The 23,480-nt window shown below is 39.9% G+C and overlaps 2 protein-coding genes across 3 annotated transcripts; both read right to left on the reverse strand.

Annotated features, from left to right (window-relative positions):
• Window positions 1-1,826: 1,826 nt before the first annotated feature.
• Window positions 1,827-11,584, reverse strand: RB195_020168 (uncharacterized protein; the record flags this gene model as incomplete). The annotated part of the gene is made up of 8 exons (XM_064188354.1): window positions 1,827-1,934; window positions 3,356-3,443; window positions 3,508-3,623; window positions 3,738-3,818; window positions 8,320-8,413; window positions 9,557-9,682; window positions 11,291-11,448; window positions 11,531-11,584. 8 exons carry the CDS (start codon window positions 11,582-11,584, stop codon window positions 1,827-1,829), a joined length of 825 nt encoding a protein of 274 aa, XP_064044235.1.
• A 486-nt stretch (window positions 11,585-12,070) lies between these two features.
• RB195_020169 (uncharacterized protein) lies at window positions 12,071-18,611 on the reverse strand (the record flags this gene model as incomplete). Of its 2 annotated transcripts, XM_064188356.1 has the most annotated exons (5): window positions 12,193-12,263; window positions 12,929-13,033; window positions 14,247-14,362; window positions 15,453-15,517; window positions 18,027-18,047. In XM_064188356.1, 5 exons carry the CDS (start codon window positions 18,045-18,047, stop codon window positions 12,193-12,195), a joined length of 378 nt encoding a protein of 125 aa, XP_064044237.1. The 2 variants fall into 2 exon arrangements, with proteins under 2 accessions (XP_064044236.1, XP_064044237.1); XM_064188355.1 differs by lacking the exons at window positions 14,247-14,362; window positions 15,453-15,517; window positions 18,027-18,047 and adding exons at window positions 18,416-18,478; window positions 18,569-18,611 and having other exon boundaries at window positions 12,071-12,258.
• Between the last annotated feature and the right edge of the window lie 4,869 nt (window positions 18,612-23,480).

Here is a 23,480-nt window from a genome sequence, read left to right on the forward strand (position 1 = left end):
TGGCTGAGTTGGAGAGTCAAATTTGAAAAGAAGAAATTTTTTGAATCCCATGGATTAATAACAATGATAATGATACTACTTCTAATAATAATAATAGTAACAATAATAATAATAATAATACCAACAATAGCAATAATATCTAGTAATAATAATAATAGTAGTAATAATAATAAATAATAGTAATAGTAATAATAGTATAACTGTAATGATAATAATATAAAATAGTAGTAATAAACATATTAATGGTAAACAATAAATAACTTTCTTTGTTTTTTTTTCGTTTTTTTTTAGGAAGAGCTATGAGTATCTTTATGCTATTCATTTTATCCTGTCCTTTATGCTAATATTTGAACTATTACTATTCAGACTGAAGATTGTGCAAATTACTTTTGTAAATCGCAGTAAATGATGCAGAACAACATCTACTGCTGCAAATATTTGATCCTAACATTTTCATGGTCAGAATTTGTGTTCTTTGATCGCTGGTATCTCTGCTGCTGGATATTTGCGTGCATTGCATCAGCCGTTACACATAATTAATGGACGCAACTGGCAAATTAAGTGCTTTGCTTTTTGTTGCTAGCAAAGTTCATTTAAGAAACAGAAACACAGAAAAATTCGATAGTTGTCACTCAGAACACTTCGATAAAATCACATATGTTAAGGTAAGGAACAGTGAGAAGAACGATGTCAGGATGACAGCTTAAAAAAATATCACCGCGGAAATATTTTGACTCTACGGCATGGTTTTGGCTTCTTTTTTCGGATACACATTTGATTTATATGAATGAAGGAATCGCTGCTTGACTCAATCCGGGACATCAGCGATTGTCCGCACCTTGGCCGAGCAAAGTCATCCAGAGTCCGAGCCACTTGCCGCTATTCCGCGCCTGCAGTGCACGTGTTCGCGACGCGGCCTTCTCCAACTTGAATCAGGGAGCATGTTGACAGGTCAGTGAGACGAAACGAGACTCACGGGATTTGATCTACTGGATTGTGAAGTTTGATCTAGGACTTTTCGGCATTGTGACAGCACATTACAGCAATATATGAATTATTTCAATTGTATAAAAAGCAGGTTATATAATTCGGAAGTTGGCAAAGTTCATATTCGAATGTTCGGTTGCATCATTCATTCGATTCAGGTTCACCACGTAATTGAATAAATGAAAAAGTATTCAGCCTCTCCTACCAAAATACCGTTGAAAAATTTCGTTGAATTATGTGGATTGATTGTTCATCCTTAATTGAAAGTAACTTAATAACCATTTTAATTTATTTTTCGAACAAATGAAATGGAATGAATCCGGGGAAGTTTTGCAGTAAATTCAGGACAAACCCACCATAAACATCAGTTTCGAAGGCACTTGAGAACAGGAATTAATCGGAAATCGAATTGGGATGTACACAGCTATTATTCTGCTTTGTACCCTTACGTGTACCACATTACGGTACATTCCCCTCTTCAACGGAAATTCGCTAGCGAACTCATGGGTGTGTGAAGGACTTTGCCTTTTTTTGAAATTCCTGCGCAAGAAGTTGGAATGAGACTAATATTGATCCAATATTTAAGGGAAGTCTAAGGTTTAGTGCTCTATAATTCCAAATGTAAGTACTTTCTAAATTCGGAGGAAGGACTTCATATCCCGGGTGTTTGAAGGTTCATAAAACGTATTTGTTGATTAGGCGTAGGCGTAGAAGCCTATATAAATCAACACTATAGTTTGTGTTTTATTAATATTTTTTTTTGCTTTGAATCCCAAAACAATGTTTCAAGTGCATACATTTTCAACACATAAACAACACAACATACAACTGGATTATCATTATGAGTATAACTTTAACCATTTGTTGAGTAACTGTGGGAGTATCATCACGTTGAGATTATTGTTGTCAACTGAAGGTGTATAGTCGTTGATGAGAAGATACGGGACCTAAAACGTTCTCAACGTTTTTCTATTCAAATCGTGCCAAGTACAACCTTTGACGCTTTCTCGCCGCACACTTTGCACTTTTTCCATTGAAAAAAAAAAACACGTAACAACTCATACGACATTGCAGAATGGCTGGGAAAATTATGAGGATGTGATGCGGACTTTTCTTCTGCAGCTTATTATTAGAGCTCCAGAAAAAGAAAAGTTATAATTTTCTTCCCAAGAAATTGCGTTGTTTTTACAACACCCCTATATTGTTATTACTATACTTCTCACCAGCAATCTAGTGAATGACACACTAGTTGTCGTAGTGTGGGAAAAAAACCAGAAAATCCTAGATTTTGAGAATCAGCTATAGTGACTACGGTGACCAACACAAGAAGTGGATTCGATGTCTTGTGCAAAAAAAAAGAACGTGTTCACAAGTTCAAAACAATCTAAAGATGAAGGTAGCGCTTCGTCGGCAAGCGTAACAACTTCAAATAAAAACTGGAAAGTGGATTTGACTCAAGGAAACCGGCACTTTTCACTCTGAACAAAATGTAGGTTTCTCCGATTCCTCATAACCAAACCTATATATCACATAAATTCATGAATCGAGAAATTGGCTGACGGCTTTTCACTGTCCTGTTACCAGTTTTCATCGAATCCAAATGTCAACTTCCTATTCCCATCAAGGACTACTACCACTTTTTTTTCTCACCACCTGACTTGACCAAATCGGATGACTGGTATTATTCCCTGAGGTGGTTGCGCATCTACACCGAATTATATGGCTCGTACGCATTCAGAGCGTATACTCGAATGTTTGATCGCACCTAGTATATGCAGGGCCACCGCGAGCAGGTAGCAATCACACGTATGGTATACGCGGCTCCTACACCATCACCACGGATGCGAGAGCCGGAGCCGGTACTCCGCCCCCTTCACATTTGGACGTTTGGTGATTTTAGTCACTTGAGCTACATCCCATGAGCTAAAACCCTTTCACCTGAGGACGATCCGGATGGAAAGTGGAACATGTCTAGATTCTCGTGAATTCTTGGACAACCCACTCTTCAAAAATCATATTTTCCTCAAATACTATAATATTTTCATAATATAACCTTGGTAACATCTTCTTCCTACCATATTTTAACATACAAATGCAATTTTTTTGTGTTAGTCCTCTCTAAATAACATCCTTCCTTCTCCTTCCACCCTCCATCACTGCAACGGGATGGAGGGTGGAAGGAGGAGGGGAAAAAAGGGAGGGTGGGGGATGACTTTACTGATATATGATTGCTTAGTGAGTGCCAGGTCTAAGCTCGTTTTGACCCAACCGTCCACCGTCGTGATAACTTAGTTTAACGCCTGAATGTAGTAGAAAACAGACAATGTCCAATTCCAAGTATAGCAGCAATAAGAGTTTAGGGATTTACCTCTAAAATTGGGTGCGGTTTTGTGGTCATCGTTTTGTGAGCGGCTATTCGTTGTAATTGTGTACCTCGGTCCCCGTCATAGCAAAGACTGTAAATATTGAAAAAAAAATCCAATATGAAATGGTTCCACCGAGCAAGCAATCAATACTCACCGAATTTGACGATACTGACTACGAATAAATGCGGAACAGGCATGCATCGCCTGTTCGACGCTGTTGTGATGGATGATCCGCTCGAAGCAGACGATAAACGGCAAAGCGCCGGAGGACTGAAATCAAGCAAAAAGTACAATAAGAATACAACAAATCCGCAAAACCTCTGCGTAAATCTCAAAAATCGGTCGAAAATTGAACGTAAAAGGAGGAAGTATTGTCTGACTGACCTTGAAAATGTCAATCACACAAGATTGAAGCCGATTTGCATCACATTCTTTTTTTCCGTGGTTGCAAGAGAATGATCCATCCTTGAACAAAATAAAATGAATAACCAGATACAATTAAATTAAAGGAAAATAGTCGCCTAGTTGAAACATGAGTAGAAAAATACATTAAAGGGGAAGCATTTTAGAAGTCATTAGAACTTGGTGTGTGACACCAAAATGAGATGTCCCTGTAGCGTCTGTTGATGTTCCAACAATTTTTCAAACGAAAATTTTTGAAGACATTGAAAAATTTCTTGCAGCTATTTATTGCTGAAAGGGCATTCCAACGCAAGGAATTTACCATTAGTCAGCTTAAATTTACCCATTTTTTTTCATGTCGCATTTAAAGGCATCACCCCACGAATCTGGGGTGGTACGGTTTTCCGGTGGAGTATTCGTATACGGAATCGTAGATTACTGAGAGAACGGTGATTCCTCTCATTTCTTCCTAATTGCCGCAGAAAACGGCCTGAAAGATACGGTTTTAAGCGTTCTGGCGCACTATTTTCTACAAGGAGTTGGATTGGAGCGGGCCAGCCTTGTGCATGCGCCGCATCTTCCGGGCCGTTTTTTACGGCAATTAGGAAGAAATGGACGGAATCACCCCCCTCTCCATAATCTACGATCCCGTATACGAATACTCCACCTGAAACCGTACCACCTCAGATTCGTTGGGTGATGCCTTTAACTCGAATGGGGGGTGAAATACGGAGCTACTTTGTAGCGAGGCGAGAGATCCTTGACTTGACCAATCATAAACGCCACCTCTTTTTTTTCTTACATTGCTAATTACCACAAACAGTATACGCTTCATTTCTGTCTGTCTACCAAACCGAAAAAAAAACCTAATTTCTCTCTAATCTCCTCGTCTGGCAGTGTTACACTATGTGAAAGTTTATCAGGATCATAAATAAAATAAAATGAGAAAAGATGTGTGGAAACGACTGTTCAAGAAAAAAATTCAATAGAAGAAAAAAAAAACAACTTGGTATCAGCTGTAATCAGAGCATCTTGTCTATAGTGTAAATTAACTTCAGCCACTTTTTTAAAATCTTGTTCTCATCCACGTTCCGCCCTCGTAAGATTTCTTTCCGTATAACAAATGACCAATTAGAAACCCTTCGCGAGCATAATCCCATGGAACTTTCTTTAAATAATGAGCAGACAATAAAATGCCAGACATTATTAGTTTCTTAATAAAAATTAGTCAGTAGAAGTTTTTTTTTTCTTTACATTTTATATAACAATAAATGTGGTTCTCGACAGCAGTGCACACGTTGTTGTAATAAGCCGAACAGCATCGTGGTGCTGCTTATGTCATAGTTGTGCTGAGGAAAAAAAAAGAAGAAGGAAATATGACAAAATAAAGTCATCTCATGTCAGAGAAATGATTTGAGCTATCAACAACGATCTAATTTATCTATTTTACTAAGGAAGTAATGTGATCTAAAAAAACTGCTTTCGGTAGCACTAATTCGGATTTGAAGGTCACTGCTTGTACTAAAGTTGCCATTGTAACATTACAGCTATATTAGTGAAAATTTATTGAGTCTTCCCACAATTAATATGGTCTTATAAAGGCAAAAAAGAGAATACTTCTTATTACAGAGAGATGAATTCTTAAAAATTCCAGCACACAAAGTCTAAAGGGGAAAGAAAAAAATGTAAAAAAAAAGAAGGATTACACAATTCACATTACTTCCTTGGTAGATTATATTTTAGATTTTAAAAAGTTTTGTTTGCTTTGATTTTGAGAAACAAATTAAACATAGAGTACTGTATTATTATTATATTACATTGTATTATTATGGGATGACTTAATAGTACGCGAGATAGAAAAAATTCTGTAGAAAGTATTCCTTAAAGGCATCACCCCATGAATCTGAGGTGGTGCAGATTTCAGGTGGAGTATTCGTATACGGGATGAGAGACTATGGAGAGGCGGGTGATTCCGTCCATTTCTTCCCAATTGCCGCAAAAAACGGCCCAGAAGATGCGGCGCTGCACAGGGCTGGCGCGCTCCAGTCGAACTCCTTGTAGAAAATAGTGCGCCAGAACGCCTGAAGCCGTATCTTTCGAGCAGTTTTTTACGGCAATTAGGAAGAAATGGACGGAATCACTCCCCTCTCCATAGTCTCCCATCCCGTATACGAATACACCGTCTCAGATTCGTGGAGTGATGCCTTTACGTTCCACTCCACTGCTTCTTCAGCACCGAAAAATTGAGCCTTTGTGACGTAAAACGTATCGTATCGTACGAATCTCGTTAACCCCTTGCCGCAAATCAAACAACAATAAGCATAAATAAATCAATTATAAGAGTACGTTGTAGTTAAATATAGTTAAAATTCCGCTGACCCCGTACTGCGTCCCCCGGTCTCCTGCGTACGCTTCCAACGAATATGCTGTGCGCGTGTGCGCGGCGGATCCACGGTTTCCATATTTGCAAAGGTTACACGAAGGAATTTTCAATAATCTTTCAGTATCAATCACTATGTGTACAGTGCAACTCGTACATTCGCGTTTGGGATGGCAGTTGCTCCGCCCACAGTCAGTCGAAACCCTCTTGTGCACCCAAAACTCATATTTTTCAATAACTTCATCTCGAAAACCTTCGATCAGACGATTTTCGAAAAAAAAGTTAGATTCTTTTTGTTTTTGCACGCTGCCCGGTCGCCAGTATAAGCCGGCATTCGAAAACTCGAAAAGCTCACCACAGTCGGGCAATCAAAGCGATGATCTACGAAAGGACGGTTTTGAAAAAAAAACGTCTTTCAATAAGGAAATTAAGAAATCACAGTTGTTGTTGCAACTGTAAACGCTTTTTCCACAAGTGGATAGCCAGGGATCGCCCAGAGTAGCTGCGGTAACAGCTGACTAGAAGCACATGCATCTACATATATCATGTGTGCAAAAACAAAAGATCAAATCTGTTGCATTCGTTGTAGGACTTTTTGGGAAAAAAAAACTTCTCGAGTCCTGAGTTGGAAAAGGAGACGGCGCTTCTTCGAACAGAAAGCAACTGACTACTTGGGATTTGTGAGGAGGGCAATCGTCTGTCTGTATTTTTTTTTTCTCTAGGTTTCTAATCATTTCTGATCACGTGTTCCAAATTTTTGTGGATAAAAAAGGAAAACAAGGAAAGATTCACCGCATCACAAATGAACGGGTTTTTCCTCAGAGAGGTTCCTCAATACAATTCAGATTAGCCACCACTCCTATTTTCTTGATTACTTCCTCCGTTAGCAATATTTCAAGGCCGAATAAAGGGGGATTTCGTCCATCAACATAGGGCTCAATAACTGAAAGCTTTGGTCTAAGCTCGAAAGAGAACGCGGAGTAACGATTTCATGACAACTCAACGAACCCACGTGAGTAGAGTGAGCTGAATTGGAACCATTGTAGGTCCTGAATTTGGTTGGATGACCGCAACGCATCCGGAGCAAATTCCGTGCCTCATCTTTATTCTGCAGCAATTGGGGGCACACAGCGGACATTGGCGCAAAGACATAGGTGAGGTAAACAGTCATGCTTTCCACTGGTACCTTTTTTGTTTTTCTTAATTTTCTCATCATTATTGAATGCCTAATAATTGTATTCCCTAGTTCCCATTTTTAACGTTGTTTGAGAAATTTTTAATGTCTAAGCTTCATGTTGATTAATAACGATGAAAAATTTGAATAATTCATTTCAGATATTAAAATACTCTTGACAAAGACTGGATAACACAGTATTGTTGTAAAATTAGTAAAATCTTACCTTTATTTTTATTCTTTCTCGTCTATTCACCTCAGTTCCCAAATAAGAGCACACAAAAAAATTAATTTTCCGAAACAAAATTTAAAACGTTGCATAGTGTTTCGTAAGCCTCAAAAAGTCGTCAAACTTCGCAAAATTTCCAGAGGAATGTCAACAGACTCTGGTATTTAAAAGTTTTTTTTTTCTTTTCGAACAATAATTAAATTCAATCGTTCATTCATTAATCAAATACAAAAGCATTTACGCTTTCTGCTCAAATTAGTGCGGCGTGGAGTCTTGTAGTTGGAACCTTCATTAACCCTCTTTCCAAGTCTCTGGAGACAGGAGACCAGTAAAATCATGCATTTTACAGGGTTACATCTACAAACCATATGCGAACACTGATATAAGTGAACAGCTCCCAGTCCCACAAAAAAAAAATAGAGAACAATATTAACAAGGCTCATCAAATATTTTCATCTCTACGATGGACTGCGACTCATAAACCTTCTATACGCTCTGCGCTGCGGCCCACCTAGTACACGGCACTACCTGGACGATCGCTGATCCCGAATTTCTCCGATTACGACCTCGCAGACTCAAGTTATGAGATGAGCGTAGTGCAGTGTGAGGGAGCCGCTGGGTTTTTCTTCCCGTTTTTTTCTGCTTGTTGGGAGAGCACGAAGTCAGTGATCGCCACAGGTCAGCTGTCCGACGAGGATTAATCGAACTCGCTTCTTGGAGTGGGCAGAAACCAAGCAGCACAAATGACGACGAACGGAAAGACGAGCCGCTCAACACTTACCCGCAAAATCCGAGAATTTCCCCAAGGCACCAATTCCAATTCTATTTGGTCCCTATATTGTTGGTACAGACTACCGAGTTGATTGGAGATGAATCTGAAAGAGTGTTTCAAGGAAGAATTCAATTTACGCTCAAAATTTATAAAATAACAAAAAAGTAGTAATGTCTGTGCAAGATTGTAATGAAAATATCACCACATTTATGAACAGTGAAGCCTAAAAGAAATCGATAATGTAAGGGACCGCTGGAGAGAGTTCAAAAATAGTTAAAATGCGTTTCTTTAAGCCAAAGTAAAAATGATCTAAAAACAGAACCAGCATTTACTTCAAGGTTAAATATCGCAGATCCGAGTTCAATTAAAAGAAACTTATATCTTTACTGATACTTTAGAAAAAAAAAACACTTCAGGGCACTTCCCAGACAAAAAAAAATTACGTTCTATGCCTCTCAATCTGCGCTCGGACCCAACAATTTTGCAATATTTTGCACAGCCGTTTAAGTTCTGGTTTGAACAAAATCAGAAAGTAGGATTAATCCTGATATAAACTCCTACTATTCTCGCGAAAATACATGTTATTACAATATTGGCTCTATCCGTTGTTTGAAAAAAAAAATCTTGCCTAATTTGTAATACCACGTCAAATGTGCTCAAATCGAGATAATGGAGCCTATTAGATTTTTTGGCAGCAATGATGTGGAAAATATCAAGAAAAGGAATAGAGAGATGACCTCTTGTCGTTTCTCCAGAATGGCCCATAATTTTCGGAGGTAAACCCAAATACACGCAACGACCCAAGGTGCAAAAGTCGGAAATTTGGTGAGATAGTTCGGGGAAAATGTAGTTGGATAGGGGAAGAAGGGTACTCAGTGGTGCTCTTATTTCTCGCTGCTCTAACTTACTTTTTCCTTCTAGTAACTTTAGTTTTCATGGTTTAGATCCTTTAAGATTAATGCTTAGGCCTTAGGGCCCCGCTGATTTAAATATTTACTTCGGGAAATAACGGCACCACTGAGTGGTCCCATCAACTACATTTTACCCGATAATTATAACTAAGGAGACATAGCAGCGTAATCGCACTACAAGCGCTAAAGCGGTGAATACGAGTGCTCTGTTAATGTGCGCAACAGTGCGGGAAGTGCGGTTGCAGATTGCAAAGCGCTTGTTCGTTAAAATTAGATAAATTACGAAGAAATGATAGACGGAATTGTCTAAAAGATGGAAAACGATCGTAACTCACTTTTGGCAATATGGACATAATGCCTCGTAGATCAAAGTGATCTTAATCGGTCGCCGTTTGTGAAACCGTAACGCGTCGCATTGCCGTTGCACTCCGCATTGTTGTGCTGACTGGGGGCTATCGCACCTAAACTGAGAACATTTTTGTTTTCACAGTCGACACAAGAATTCTAGTTTAATTTTCAGTTTATAAACACATCATAGAACTCTACTACATCTCTAAAATATTGTAAAGTATTTCGTTGCTGTTTCTTTCCGTTCTCTTCTCGTTCAATCAATCAGCTAAATCGTCTTTTTTTTCGTTGTCCGCTAAAACGTGGTTCTCATATGAGCCAAATGTTCGTTCTTTTGCATATAACAGTTGAGTGAGAGGGAATGTCATTCCTGCAATATTTCATTTTGCACAAACTTTAGGAACAAACGCTGACAAGATTCTATGTGAAAAATAGCTGTTCTTACAAAAATGAAAGAAAAATCGAGAATCAAATCAAAAAGAAAAGCGGATCTCTACTTGAACAGATTTTTAAGTTTCATATTTCCTTCCCAACACATTTTTAAAGATATCTGAAGAAAAATGCTGAATGGACCTTGCAAAGGGAGATTCTGAGAATATTCATAGCGAATTCAGAGAAAAACCAAATTCAAAAACTTAAAAGATTCCAAATATGATATAACGTCTTCCTCAGTGCAAGATTCATATTGAAACTATGCTTATGGTTAGAACAATGAAAGGAACACTATATTTTTACTTGTTTTTGTCAACTCATCACCATATGGAAACTTCTACATAACAGTAAAAGATAAAATACAAGGAGAAAGCTACACATGTGATTTGCTTTCATTTTTTCCCAGTTCTTCATGATTTGTTGACTTCGAGAAAAAAAAACAAAACTTTTAAACTGGTATGAAAAACAAGCCGCATAGAAAAACGCCAGCAGAGTCTAATAGCAATCCAAATACATACAAAGGGGATTTTCGCCAATTAAAAAAATCCCCTTAATTTCCTTCATCTCAAATTATTTTGCTCCTTCGCTCTGAAAAAATGAGCTACCTGCTTGTGTTAACTCTCTTGCTACTGTTACAAAGTGGTACTACTATTACAACTTCATTACTATTGTCCGATACGGGACGATAAGCAACAGCCGAGTAGCCGCAGTGGTGCAGCCGGAGGTGGAGCGTTTTGGCAAGAAAACAACTCGCAAACAATATGTTCTCGAAATTCACTGCTAAGTTCTAGATCCCAGTTCTATAAACCTGGTTACAGCGTCTGATCACTTTTATTTAAAAAAAAAACCATAGGAAATCACCGGCACTGTAAGGACGTTCAACCCGGAGTGTTCGAAAGAGGCTTTAAAAAACAGTCCAAGGCGTTCTTAAGTCACAGAGGTTTGAAGTCCAATTGCGACCAACTGTACTTGGCTACGTAACAGAGGAGAGGTTATATTCTCGTACTGTTCCAAGAAAATCGAATGTCTCAGAGTGAAGCGAGTTGTATGAGCCCCTGTCTAACTTCTTAACTACCTATACAACGTGTCCTTTTCATTTTGCTGTTAAGAAGTGACACGGTGACCAGAGATTTGAAGAGGTGTCACGGCAAAAAGATAAAAGAAAAGACACCACGTTACTGAGGAAGATCTGCACAGCATCAGAAAATAAGAAAGAATAGGATTCCATTACAAATCACAGGTAGACGTGTGAAAAAGAAAAATCTGTAAAGTGACAAAATGAAACAAACCAGAGATCTGGCGGGATGTTGCAGTAATGATGTGTTGGTTGATTGGTGTAATGGTGTGAAGGTGATGATGGATAATAAGTCTGGTAGGCTTTAACTGGATAGGCAGCCATTTTTGCATTGTACTGATGTCCATAGTGATTGTTGTGATATGCAGACAGCTAAAGGAAGAACCGAGCTTTTTCTTGAAGCACTACTGAAGAACTTGTTTATCTGTAAAGAGACATAAAAACTAGAACGAACCGCATAATCAGAGTAGAAAACAACTGTAATAAGGGCAGTGCTGTAGCCGTACATAATGTTCAGTCCTAAGCGGAATATGGAGGGAAAGAACAGAAGAGGAAGTATTAGGATAGCCTAGGAAGTGAAGTGCAAAGTGCTTTGCTGCCCGGCTAGTTGGCTGGCCTCCGGCGGCGAGAAGGGCGGAGCACACGTGCTGTGCTGCTGAACCGATCCGACCGCCGAGCAACCACGCCCTCTTTTCGCACAATCAATCCACCAGATTTGTCTTCGATGGAAAAATTTATTTTAAAAAATGGCCACCAACAAAACTTCATGGCTTCTGTGCTAAAATGAGCAGAAACCTTTCCGAATCATAGATCCGATAGTCTGGCCCGCTGCTCCGACCTTTTCTCACTTTTGGACGTTTGGGGAAATAATCCTTATCACTTTAGCTGAAACCCATGAGCAAGACCCTCTTCACCTGAGGAGGGTCTGGCTCCTCCCCATCGCACCTCTAGAGTCAGAATGTGGTTCTAAATTATTGGATATAGACAGTGGATCTTAGCAGCTTGGGTTCCAGTAGATCTTCGTCAATGTTAGAACCTCTACAAACTCAACTCTTCGTCTTCCACAATATAGTAAAACTCCAACAATGACTCGTTGAGACGATTGCAGGCCAACTATCACATCTTTGCCGACGGGAGTTGCCCGCATGTCCACATGGTCAGAGAGGTTGGGAAGAGGTGAAGCTCAACTGAAAGAAAAGGTTAAACTTTGCATCAGATATTACTGTCTCCGGGTCGGTGAGTCTCAAGGCCAACTCTAAATCCAAATACCAAATAATCCAAATACCCATAGATTCCGGTTTGATCTTAGCAAGTAATAGTATCTTAGTAATATCAGCACAAGTACAAGATTAAATCATAAAAAATAAAATAATAATAATAATAATAATAATAATAATAATAAATAATAATAATAATCATAATAAAAAATATCTGATATAGTTCATCTATTTACGCTGCATGCGTGTTTGTTCTGTTTTGAAATTCTGACATTTCAAACCACAAGGTCAACTCAAGCTCGTAAGAATGGATTCGCGCTGTCTATTTCCCACTTGTTCTTCTAGTGGAAATACTAAAAAAATATTGCGACGATAAAACAGGAAAAAGAGAAAATATAGTTGGGGATGGACACTCAGAGGCGCCCTTATTCTCGACGCACCAACTTATTTTTCCACTTACCTAGTTAACTTCAGTTTACACGTCATAGATCCTCTAAGACTAATGCTTAGACCTTAGGGGCCCGACTGATTTGATTATTTACTTTGAGAAATAAGGCGTCAGTGAGTGCTCCCTCCCCCAACTATACTTTTTCCCAAGAAAAGACGAAAAGAGAGCAAACTGATAATTCACTCACATATTGTTTGTTCCGTACTTTCTTGTCGCAGAAAATCCATGAATGCGAAGGGAACACTAGTTTCAATCTGAGTCATTTCGTTTTCACGGGCGTTTTGAATCACCTCTGAAGTTTCTTTGAGAGCAATTCATTACGAAGTTGTAGTGTTTTTTCACCATTTTTTTCAGACAATAGTCAATAGTCAAATAGTCATCTAAGTGATGGAGACGTAAAAAAGGACATTTTTCTGCAAAATTTTCTCACGAGGCGACCATTTTCACGTGCACGGATTTCACTTCGGATGTGTCTGCAAAGTGCAGTGCGTAGTACTAGGCCGAGAAACGATTAACGAAAAAAGATATCGTTGCTAAGGATTAAATTTTGAACAATTTAATATAGTGCTATAGCTGTTCTTATTACACGAAACGAGTCGTTGCCATCGGGAAGAGCAGATTTCCAGAAATTTGCTAATGTACGTTGAATGTTGCGATGGAATACAGTCTTCGGAGAATGTCTCCGTTGTTCAATAACATCTAGCAAAATACAGAAACATATGTGATAACATTAAAGAAACAATGAAGAATAGAGCTCGATTATTGGAAAAAAAAACCTCGAACAAAAGACTTCAGAAAGAAGAAATAAGAAAAACATGGAGGTAAGAAAGATTTGTTTGTCAGAAGAAAATTTCAAGAGAAAAAAGAAATCCGCATACCTTCTAATTAATTCGAAAGTCTTGAGAAACAGCCTATTCAATTTACAGTCTTTCCTGCCAATATTAGGTTTGATTGGACCAAAATAGGTAAGTAGATCAAGTACTATGTAGTTACGTTGTACTCTAATGCAAAAAAAAAAGGAACTATTTCTTCTCGAAAAATGATTGAGGTCACGTGCCTGTGTGTTGGTCATTCGTAAACCGCGTGTAACGACATGGTACAGGTAGTCGACTTTTCTTGAAATATGAGATCTTGATCTTCTTGAACACTCTCATTGAAACCTATTCGAATACTTGAAAGTTACATCAAAAAAGAAAAGTTTTATTTAACGAATAGCAGAATATTAATGTTTGAACATTTAGAGCATTATCGAACGTCATCGGTACAGCGGACTATGTGATCGAACTCATTCGAATTGTAACCGCTAATCGTAACTGAAAAAATTAAAGGATAAGGGATAAAGTGTCTGGTGTTAATCAATCCGCTTGGGATGCGCTCCCACGTTCACCTCAATTCAGGATCGTTTGAGGTTTACGAACGTGTAACTGGCCCATACAATTGCTTGCGGTGGCTAGCCGATGTGTGAAGTCAGTGTTTCTATCCTGCTGGAGAAGTCCGGTACCAACTTATGGACCCGGGAAGAATGAAGGGCTTGGTGAGCACTAGGGCGGATTCGAACTTCGGATCGATCGAGTCGACAGCGGAACCTCTTATCGACTGCGCTACACCCGCTCCAACATTGCTAGAGTCGGTAAATACTACATGATGCTAGGTGTAGTTGCGTAGCGTCTGCGCTCGAAGCGGTGCGGTGGAGCGTAGCAGCTATGACTAGAGGGAGACATTTTAACACCACTCAGCAACAGTTCGCTATCGGTCCCGCCCCTTCTATGATTTAATTTCAGACAATTTTCATGTACTTGTCTTTTTTTCTTGGTTTTGATATTTTTGTACATCTTCGACGAAGTCCACCTTCAATCGTTGCAGAAAAAATAATTGCTTCGCATTTGTGAAAGATCAAAGAAGATGAGTGCTGCCTAACAATAGGCTATGAAGTGACCACTTATGACATTTTGTACAGACGAGTTGCTTGTTTTGCGACTAAGTATAAACATTTCCTAAAAACCGTGGAAATCGCAGCCGACTTCTAAAAAAGCCTCTGAAAGCACATCTTTCCGTAATCTATGTTCTATGTTAGCGCTTTGAAGATGATCTTATAGAGGCGGTCATCACAAAAGGGTCTAACGCAGGAAAGTTAAGAGTAAGGACATGTTCACGTACCATGAACCACAAAAATCAGGAATCAGTTTCAAGTGTCCAGAAAATGGCGATGGTTTTTTTTTAGTGTTGTAAGCTTGGACAGCGGTGAACGCAGCAAGACTGTTATCCGGGCACAATAATTCCTTAAATTCCTCGCAAACATGGATGTAAAAAGGTGGAAAGGTCAGAGAAATACCAAATTCTAAACTAAAATATCGCAAAATTCTCAGGTCGTGAAAAGAAGACACCAGAGGTAGCGTCTTTGAAGGATCAGAGAATTGAAGGGCAACGTAATACTAGTAGGAAATAAACACAATAGAATTATACAATTAAATCCAGAGTAAACATAGAGGAGTGTGTTGACAACCTACCTGGGATAAACAATAGAATCTTCTCTAACTTCTGATCATAGAAATCCATTGATTGATAGATTAATCCCATTGGTAGAAATCGTCAAAGTTTAGGCTTAAGAAAACTGGTTTAGAAGTAGAGGGCACACCAAAATGAACAAAACAACGTACAATGCCTTAATACCTAACTGCCTGAGTTTTGGATGTGCTTGATCACTAAATCACCCTCGTCCCAAAATCCTACACGGGACTAATCCTTGCTCATTTTGTTCTTTTGCTGCTTTTTCACTCTGAATTTTCTATATTTATTTCTATTCATCCTTGCCACATTCTTTTTGTACACAATCGAACGTAATAAATAAATAAATAATGATTTTACTTGATCAAGTCGATCAGAACATGAATTCGGAGTGAACATAAGTTGCAATCTGAGTCATTCTTTGCTCCGCGGGCATTTGAGTCACTTTTAGAGTTTCTTCGGGAATCATTTATTACGTAGCTACAGTAGTTTTTTTTTCTAAAACCATTTTTTAGACTAGCCAGAGAGAGCTATCCGAGCAGTGGAACTCCAAAGAAATCCTAGTCATTTTTTCGCAATTTTTCTCACGAGGCGACCGTTTTCAAATCGGATATGCAAGCAAAGTGCGGCCCGTAGTACTACGCTATGAGAAAACATTAACGAAAAAAGATATCGTTGCCAAGGATATTAAATATAGAACAATTCGTTTCAGTGCTATAGCTCTCAATATTACACAAAACACGTTCTTGCCCTCGGAAAGGGCACACTTCCAGAAATTCGCTAATTTGCGTTGAATGTTGCGATGGAACGCAGTCTTCGAAGAATTTCTCCGTTGTTCAATAACATCCAGCAAAGATCCAAAAGGGCAGCATATGACATAAATAAAACGGTGAAAAATAGAGCTCGAAAAGTAAACAAAAATAATGACACAAACATACGGACCACCGTGACAGAAGAAAGGAAATAGTGGCGAAAAAAAGTCAAACAAATTACTGAGACCCGACGTACAATAATAGATGGAAGATAGCATATTCGAATGGCAAAGTTCATTTCAATTGCTGCAGTATCTGGTCCCGTGACGCTCGTCATACGGTAAGAGGAATACCGTATACGCAAGACGAACAAGACGAATTAAAATGGATCGGATGTCCGTTCTAATAATGTTTAAGTGACCTTCGTTTATTCATGTGTAGCTAAATGTTGAAATTTTTCTCGGATAACGGATAAAATTGTCAGAAAGTCGATGATGTCCCCCCCCCTCTGCCAACTCCATTTTACCCCTAAGGATCCTCCTATACAACAATTTCTAGTGATTTTTGCAAGGATGTTTACTATAGTAGGATCAAAACAACATGAAGCAAGTACGCAATTGCGTACGCGGGTTCTCTCGAGACGGCGCGGTGGAGCGTAGCGGCTAGGAGCTTGGTGAAACCCTTGCTGGGACCATTCATAGCTTCGAGCGCGTACGCAAATGCGCCGCAACTAAACTCGTGATTCATGTCGTTTTAACCCGGCTGTATTACTGCTAATTATCATTGTTCTAGGCGGGTGTGGTGCAACAGTTAGGGGTTCCGCTTCCTGTACGATCAATCGGAAGTTCGAATCCACCCTAGTGATCACCAAGCCCTCCATGCCTCCGGGGTCGATAAATTGGTGCCAGACTTATCTGGGAGAAAAAAAAACCCTGACTTGACACATCGGCTAGCCACCGTAGAGCATTGTATAGGCCAGTTACACGTTCGTAAACATCAAATGATTTTGAATTGAAGTTAATGTGGTGACGCATCCCAAGCGGATTGATCAACGCCAGAAACTTTATTCTTTATCCTTTATCATTGTTCTATTTTATCGCTTTAGAGATGACCTTATAGAGAAGAGGTAATTTGAACGAGCAATTCCTTCATCGCTGGAAACTACGATATATCCTATAGTGACGGTACTTTGACACTAGAAGAAGGCAAAGTATGATGCCCTTGGTCCATATTCAATGGATTTACAACGTTCAAAAAGTGCTATATTGCAAAATCTAGTGAAGTCTGCACTTATGTTGGTTCAGGTGACGGCAACGCCTGCGCCGCTGTCCGAAGCGCGTCGCGGCCGCCTAAAGCAGAACAGGGTCTTAAAAAGATTGGTCGGAGAGCTTAGTAGCTGTGATTTCTTCAAGCGTTTGTCATAGTTTACATCATCAATAAAAATATTTCAAAGTTCTTCTGCAAAGCTATGACTCGCATGAAATATACCATCTTGCTAGAACGCTTCCCATCTCCTTATTATAGTCATTCCGGGGTTCTAGTAAATCACTGCAATCTTCCCAGGTGTGAAGGAAATGTTCACATACTATGATCCACATAAATCACGAAGCAAATCAAAGTGTTGGAAAACGACGATGTTTTTATGGATCACAGTCTTGGACAGCGGTGAACGCATCGAGAACGTCATCCGTGCACAACCATTGCAGTTCCTCGCAAACATGATGTTAAAACGGCGGAAAGGTTGGGGAAATACCAAATTCCAAACTAAATTATCGCAGAGTTCTCAGGTCGTGAAAAAAAGAAACCAGAGGTAGCACCATTGAGGGATCAAAAAATTTCCGCACAACACCATTACAAAATAAACATATTAGAATTATACAATTAGAATGATCCTGCATCAAACTACAGAATCTTCTCCAACTTTCCATCATAGGAACCCGTTGATCGTCCAAATCTAAGCCAAAAAAGAGGGAAAAAACTCGTTTAGAAAAAAAAGGAGGACACATAAAAAAGAACTAGACAACATACATCACGACCCGATTTGACCATATCGATGCGCTGTATGATCCACAACCCAGAGGAAAACCAATGTGTGCTTCAAACGAACAACCATGCCTTGGAAGATAAAGCTCGTAATCCTTCAAGTTCTAACTGAAATAGTCAGGTTCCGCAATTTTCCTAAAAATGTGATCTGTGGGGGTGGAAAAATGCATAGTCGGGTCAAAACGACATGAATCACGAGTGTAGTTGTGGTGCATTTGCGTACGCTCTCACGCTGCGATGAAAGCAGCAGTTGGGACCGAGTTGGGACCATCGCAATCTGCAGCGTTTGTGATGGCAGTAATGGTTCTACGACACTCCTAGCCGCCACGCTCCACCGAAGCGCCTCGAGAGAAGCCGCGTACGCAATTGCGTACCTACTTCACGTCGTGTTGACCATGCTATGTTGTCTCTTTCAATGCCATCAGTGAGTGTCCTACCTAGAAATTAATATACCAGACAACCCCATTCAGACGGGGAGAAAGAACAGCGGCGGTTGCGGAGCGGTCCGCGATGGCTGTCGCACTTACAGATGGTAGCAACAAACCGGCCACACCGGGTCTGGTGGGCCATAATCACTCTGAGTGAATATCATGCTACGTAATAACCATTATTAATTAGTAAATATTCTGTTGCGTGTATGTCACGAAATCCCAGCAAAAAGAAACGGGCTCGATGGCGTCAAATTGGTGCATTGGAGCAAGAAAGCGGTAAATGAGGTGGATGAGACTCGTGGCGTTATGTTGGTGCCTCCCTGCCAGAAAGCGATAAAATGGAAAAGGGCATAGCAGGGCCAGAACGACATGGAGCACGCACATTTCCGCAAGCGGCTGCGCGTAGTGGTGGGACCATGGCGAAATGCAAAGGTGGGTGGCGGTAACGAGGATCCTTACACGATCCCAACCGTCACGCTAAACCGCGCCGCTTCGAACGGTGCCGCTTGCGCAAGTGTCCGTGCTTCATGTCGTTTTGACTCAACTGTGGGTTCTAATATGTCGATTCGGTGCGGCGGAGCCAGAAAAGAGTGTAGTTGAGTCAAAACGAAATGAAGCACAGACAGTTGCGCATGCGGCTGCGCTCAATGCGGCGCGGAGGAGCGTAGCAGTTGGGACTGTGTAGGGATCCTCGCTACCGCCACCCAACTCTCCATTTCGCCAAGGTCCCTCCTCGATTTCAACCGCTGTCTCCACCGCACCGCTTCGAGCGCAGCCGCTTGCGCAACTGTCCGTGCTACATGTCGTTTTGACCCGAGCATAAAATGAGCTGGGACGGGTCCCAAGTTAATTGCAGCGTTGACGCCAGAAAGCAGTAAAATGAAACATATGATTCGCAACACGTCGGTTCGGTGTGACGGCGGCAGAAGCTGAAAGCCAGGTTACCGGTGCAATAATTCCAGGCGATTGTCCAAATCCAAAAACCGTACAACAAGACGTTGTGAACCGTTTCATGGCCGCGACAACTGCATTCGTACAGTTCTACCCTCATTTTTCCCGCAGGAACTCAAGTTTTCTGTTCCTCACACTCATGTTTGTCAGACACTTTCATCACAAAATTAGATACATGCATCCAGACAGCTGCTTAAATAGTAAGTAGCAGTTTACATGATCAGACGTAGGATCTTTATCTATATCAATACGATGGCGTTCACGTCACTTTACGTTGGCACACCGCTCTAATTGTTGAGAAAAACAAGAGAAAAACTAATATTTTCAACAGTGCCTTAAAACTGTAGCGGTATCTGATATAAGCGAAATATAAACGCAAAACCACATTCGGATATTCTTTAAATGTAGTACTGACACTTTTAACAAGAATATTGGCATATTTTTCAATTATTGCCTATATTCTGATAAAAAGAGTGATGAAGACGCTGTTTAGAAAAACCGATTTTAGAAATTTTGAAATTTAAAAAATTCTGGGGCAAAAATTCGAAGAAGGTGCCACTTTTTGAGCGCTGAAATCGAGCGAAGCAAGCACCACAAAGAATCTGAGGTCGTGCTTTAGCCGGATGTTCGGACTGGTACTGACAAATGTGCAAAGTGCTAAGCGAGAATCTCCCGTGTAAATTGTAGTTCGCAGTGGTGGGGGAGTCACTCAACTCTGCTCTAATCGGATTGTACTTTGGCGCGCAAAAAACGTTCCTACAGCACGAAAAACGTTCTCAGCTGTCGGCAAATGCGGATTGCGGCGAAGCCACTTGTCACGCCATTTTCGGTTTCGTTGGAAGTACTACATAAGTACTGGTAGGACATAGCTATTGATTTCTATTAAGCCAGTTTGGAGAGTTTGATGAAGTCAAAACACTATTAGTTTCAGTTCTGTCTTTCTTTTTTCTCTTAGTAGCTTTAACCACCTTGTTACAGATCCTCTAGGACTACTGATTAGGTTTTAGTGCCCCGAATGACTCAGCTATCCATTTTTAGTGATGATCCGTTGATCGATGACCTATCTATCGTCTTCTGAAATGGTGGGGAACCCATTTGACAGTTAAGAACAGTTTTTGTGCAGTATGGACGTTTTCACCATCGTCACATCATTCTTTTTACTTCTCTCAGATGTGTTTCTAGAATAGTAACATCTCATCAGCGCGCCTCAGAATAATTTATTTACACAATTTCACCAGAATGATTCTCATTTATTCCAGAAGCTGTGAGAGTTGAAATTGGTGATGGCGTTTATTCTGTGATCCTTAGGAAGTTTGCACTTTTCCAAATTGTTCCTTTGCATTTGCTCTTCTTCATGTGTTCTTTTTATTGGAATCGTTTTCTTAAAGTCGATCGTTTCTCACTTTCGTTTACCAATAGTGATCAATATTTAGGTTTGCTCGATCGAGCGCAACACGTCCGTAACAATTCGCATCGTCTGCTCTACGTAATCCGGCACGTACTATATCTGGGACTTCTGCTCTACGCCAAATGAAGGGGATTCTCATTGTGAGGGTCTCAATTAAGGTACTGACTTCGCTTCACCTTTATTATTTATGAAATTATTTATCATTTATGAAAGTGAAATGGACAATAAATGGAAAATATTAAAACAATTGATGTTGTGACTGAATCACCCACCGTAATACTGATAAGAATAGCACGGCCAAAGAATCTTCTCCGCGAAAAATTATAGGTTTAGTGATTCTGATTAAGACGTGGCAAGCGTTTAATTTTATGCGTACAATATGCCATTAAATCGTGCATCTCTTCTTTCCCCAACAATAACAATGACTTCTGGAATGATCTTTGCTCATATTTAGGTATGATTAGCGTTTTACATCATTCTAATTTCACCCTTTAGCGGAGCGGCGCACGTAGCTGAAGAAGTTCGACGAATATTACTTCATCGTAGCTTCTTCACTCTCTCGGTTCCAGTTTGTCGTTTCATGAGGGTAGCAATTGGAAAGCGGTAATTCCTCGTTCTTTGTTGCTGTGTTTTCTTTGTTAGCGGTTGTTATTTGTGATGACATTTATCTGGTAGGTCGAGTGAATCTATAGTAAGGTCAAAAAGACATTTAGAACGGTGCAGTTGCGTGAGCAGTTGCGCTCGAAGCGGTGCGGCATAACGTAGCGGTTAGAATCTAGAGGGAACCCTTGCTGTCACCAATTCTGGCTATCGTTCACGATGGTCCCACCTCGATCCTAGCCCCTATCTCCATAGTACGCAACTTCACCGTGCTTCAACTCGTTTTAACCTTACTATAGGTGGGTCACAATTTTTCTCGTCAGTTCTGGCAATCTTTTGTGTTTATATGTTTCATGCTAATAGGAAGAAATTGAGCGGGTGTGGCGGGGACTGTGAGAGGTTTAGCTCCCATTGCACAGTTGATGGTGTGAAATCACCCTGATGCCAACTAAACCTTTCATTCCTCCTGGTTCGATAAAATATTACATGACCTCCAAGTAACCAAGGTAGGGGGAATGTAGTATAGCGGTGAGAAGTTCCGCTTCCTGCACGATGGATCAGAGGTTCGAATCCGTCCTAGTGCTCACCAAGCCTTCGTCCCTCCGGGGTCGATTAATCGGCACCAACCTTGTCTGGGAGGATAAAAGCTCCGACTTGACACATCGGCTAGCCCTGCAAGTCATTGTATAGGCCAGATACACGTTCGTAAACCTCAAACGATTCCGAATTGAAGTGATTGTGGGGGCGCATCCCAAGCGAATTGATCAACGCCAGACACTTTATGTTTTATCCTTAAAATAACTAAGCTATTCGGCATCTGAGGGTCTAAGCGTTCGTTTTAGAGGATATATGACATACATATTTTAGAGGATATGTGGTGTATGTTAAAGCAGAGTAGAGGTTCCAGAAATAAGAGCGCAATTGAACGCTCACCCTCCTCCGCCCACCCCAAACTACATCCCCCACACTTGTACTCTGGGACGATAGAAGAAACTCTGAAATGACATAATGGCTACCCTCGCAAGCCATTATAAAGGTCGCACACAGATTCATAAACCCTGCACTATTACAAAATTGAATTCGAACGCATAGGTGCGTCCCCAAAGCCATTGATGAACGCTGTGCACTTTATCCTTTATTATTCTTTATGAAGAGATTACTTCAAATTATACTTATCTCTTTTGAATTAATTAAAATTAGGGTTTCGTCACCACTTTTAGTTGCAATCAGGAAAATGTCGTCGCGATAAAGCTATTTATGTAGATTATCACAATTTTGCGCAAATAATTTCGTATATGACACGGATATAAAATGATTTCACATAGTACGCTTTCAGTTTGATTAGTTTTCCTTCATAAACACATGTAAAATTAGCACGAAGTGCAATTTTATAGCAATTCCACAGCGCTGCAATATTGTTCATCTGCTGCTCAAAATTGCTCCTGGTTTTGATACACACTTTAATGTTCCTTCTAAAATTTTTTCATTATTTTCAAGATGTTTTCTCGATAGATATTTGTTGTCGTGATTGCTAGGAGCTGCTAGGAACCGTAAAAAAACTCTGTATTTTCATTTTTTTGCTGATTTTTTCTTTACTAAACAATTTGCGAATGCACATATTTAAACATATAAAACTAAAGTTATTGAACCTGCTTATTTTTTTTAAATATTAACAAGGAATTTTACTAACGTCAGGTTTTCCCGACTGTTTCCGGATTTGTCTATTTTTCTTTTAACACTATCGTCTATAATCTGTGCCAGCTTAAGGACTTCTACCTTTTCATGACTGGTTCTAACATGAAATTATGTTGTCATAGTGCACAAGCCTTCTGTTTTTCTTCCGCCATGCAAATACGTATCTAATCCGGGGACGATTTATGGTTCTATCAGTAATGCTAGAAATTGTGTGCCTTCCACACAATTTCTGAAAGGTAAAAAAAAATAACGAAGTTTTTCGTGCATTTTTCGACTAGTTTGTTCAAGATTCAAAATCAAATCTTCACTTTTTGTGCAGTATCTTCCAGTATCTTCCAGAAAAAAAGATAGGTA

This window comes from Necator americanus, chromosome II (assembly GCF_031761385.1).
Source record: "Necator americanus strain Aroian chromosome II, whole genome shotgun sequence".
NCBI classification, from domain to species: Eukaryota; Metazoa; Nematoda; class Chromadorea; order Rhabditida; family Ancylostomatidae; genus Necator; species Necator americanus.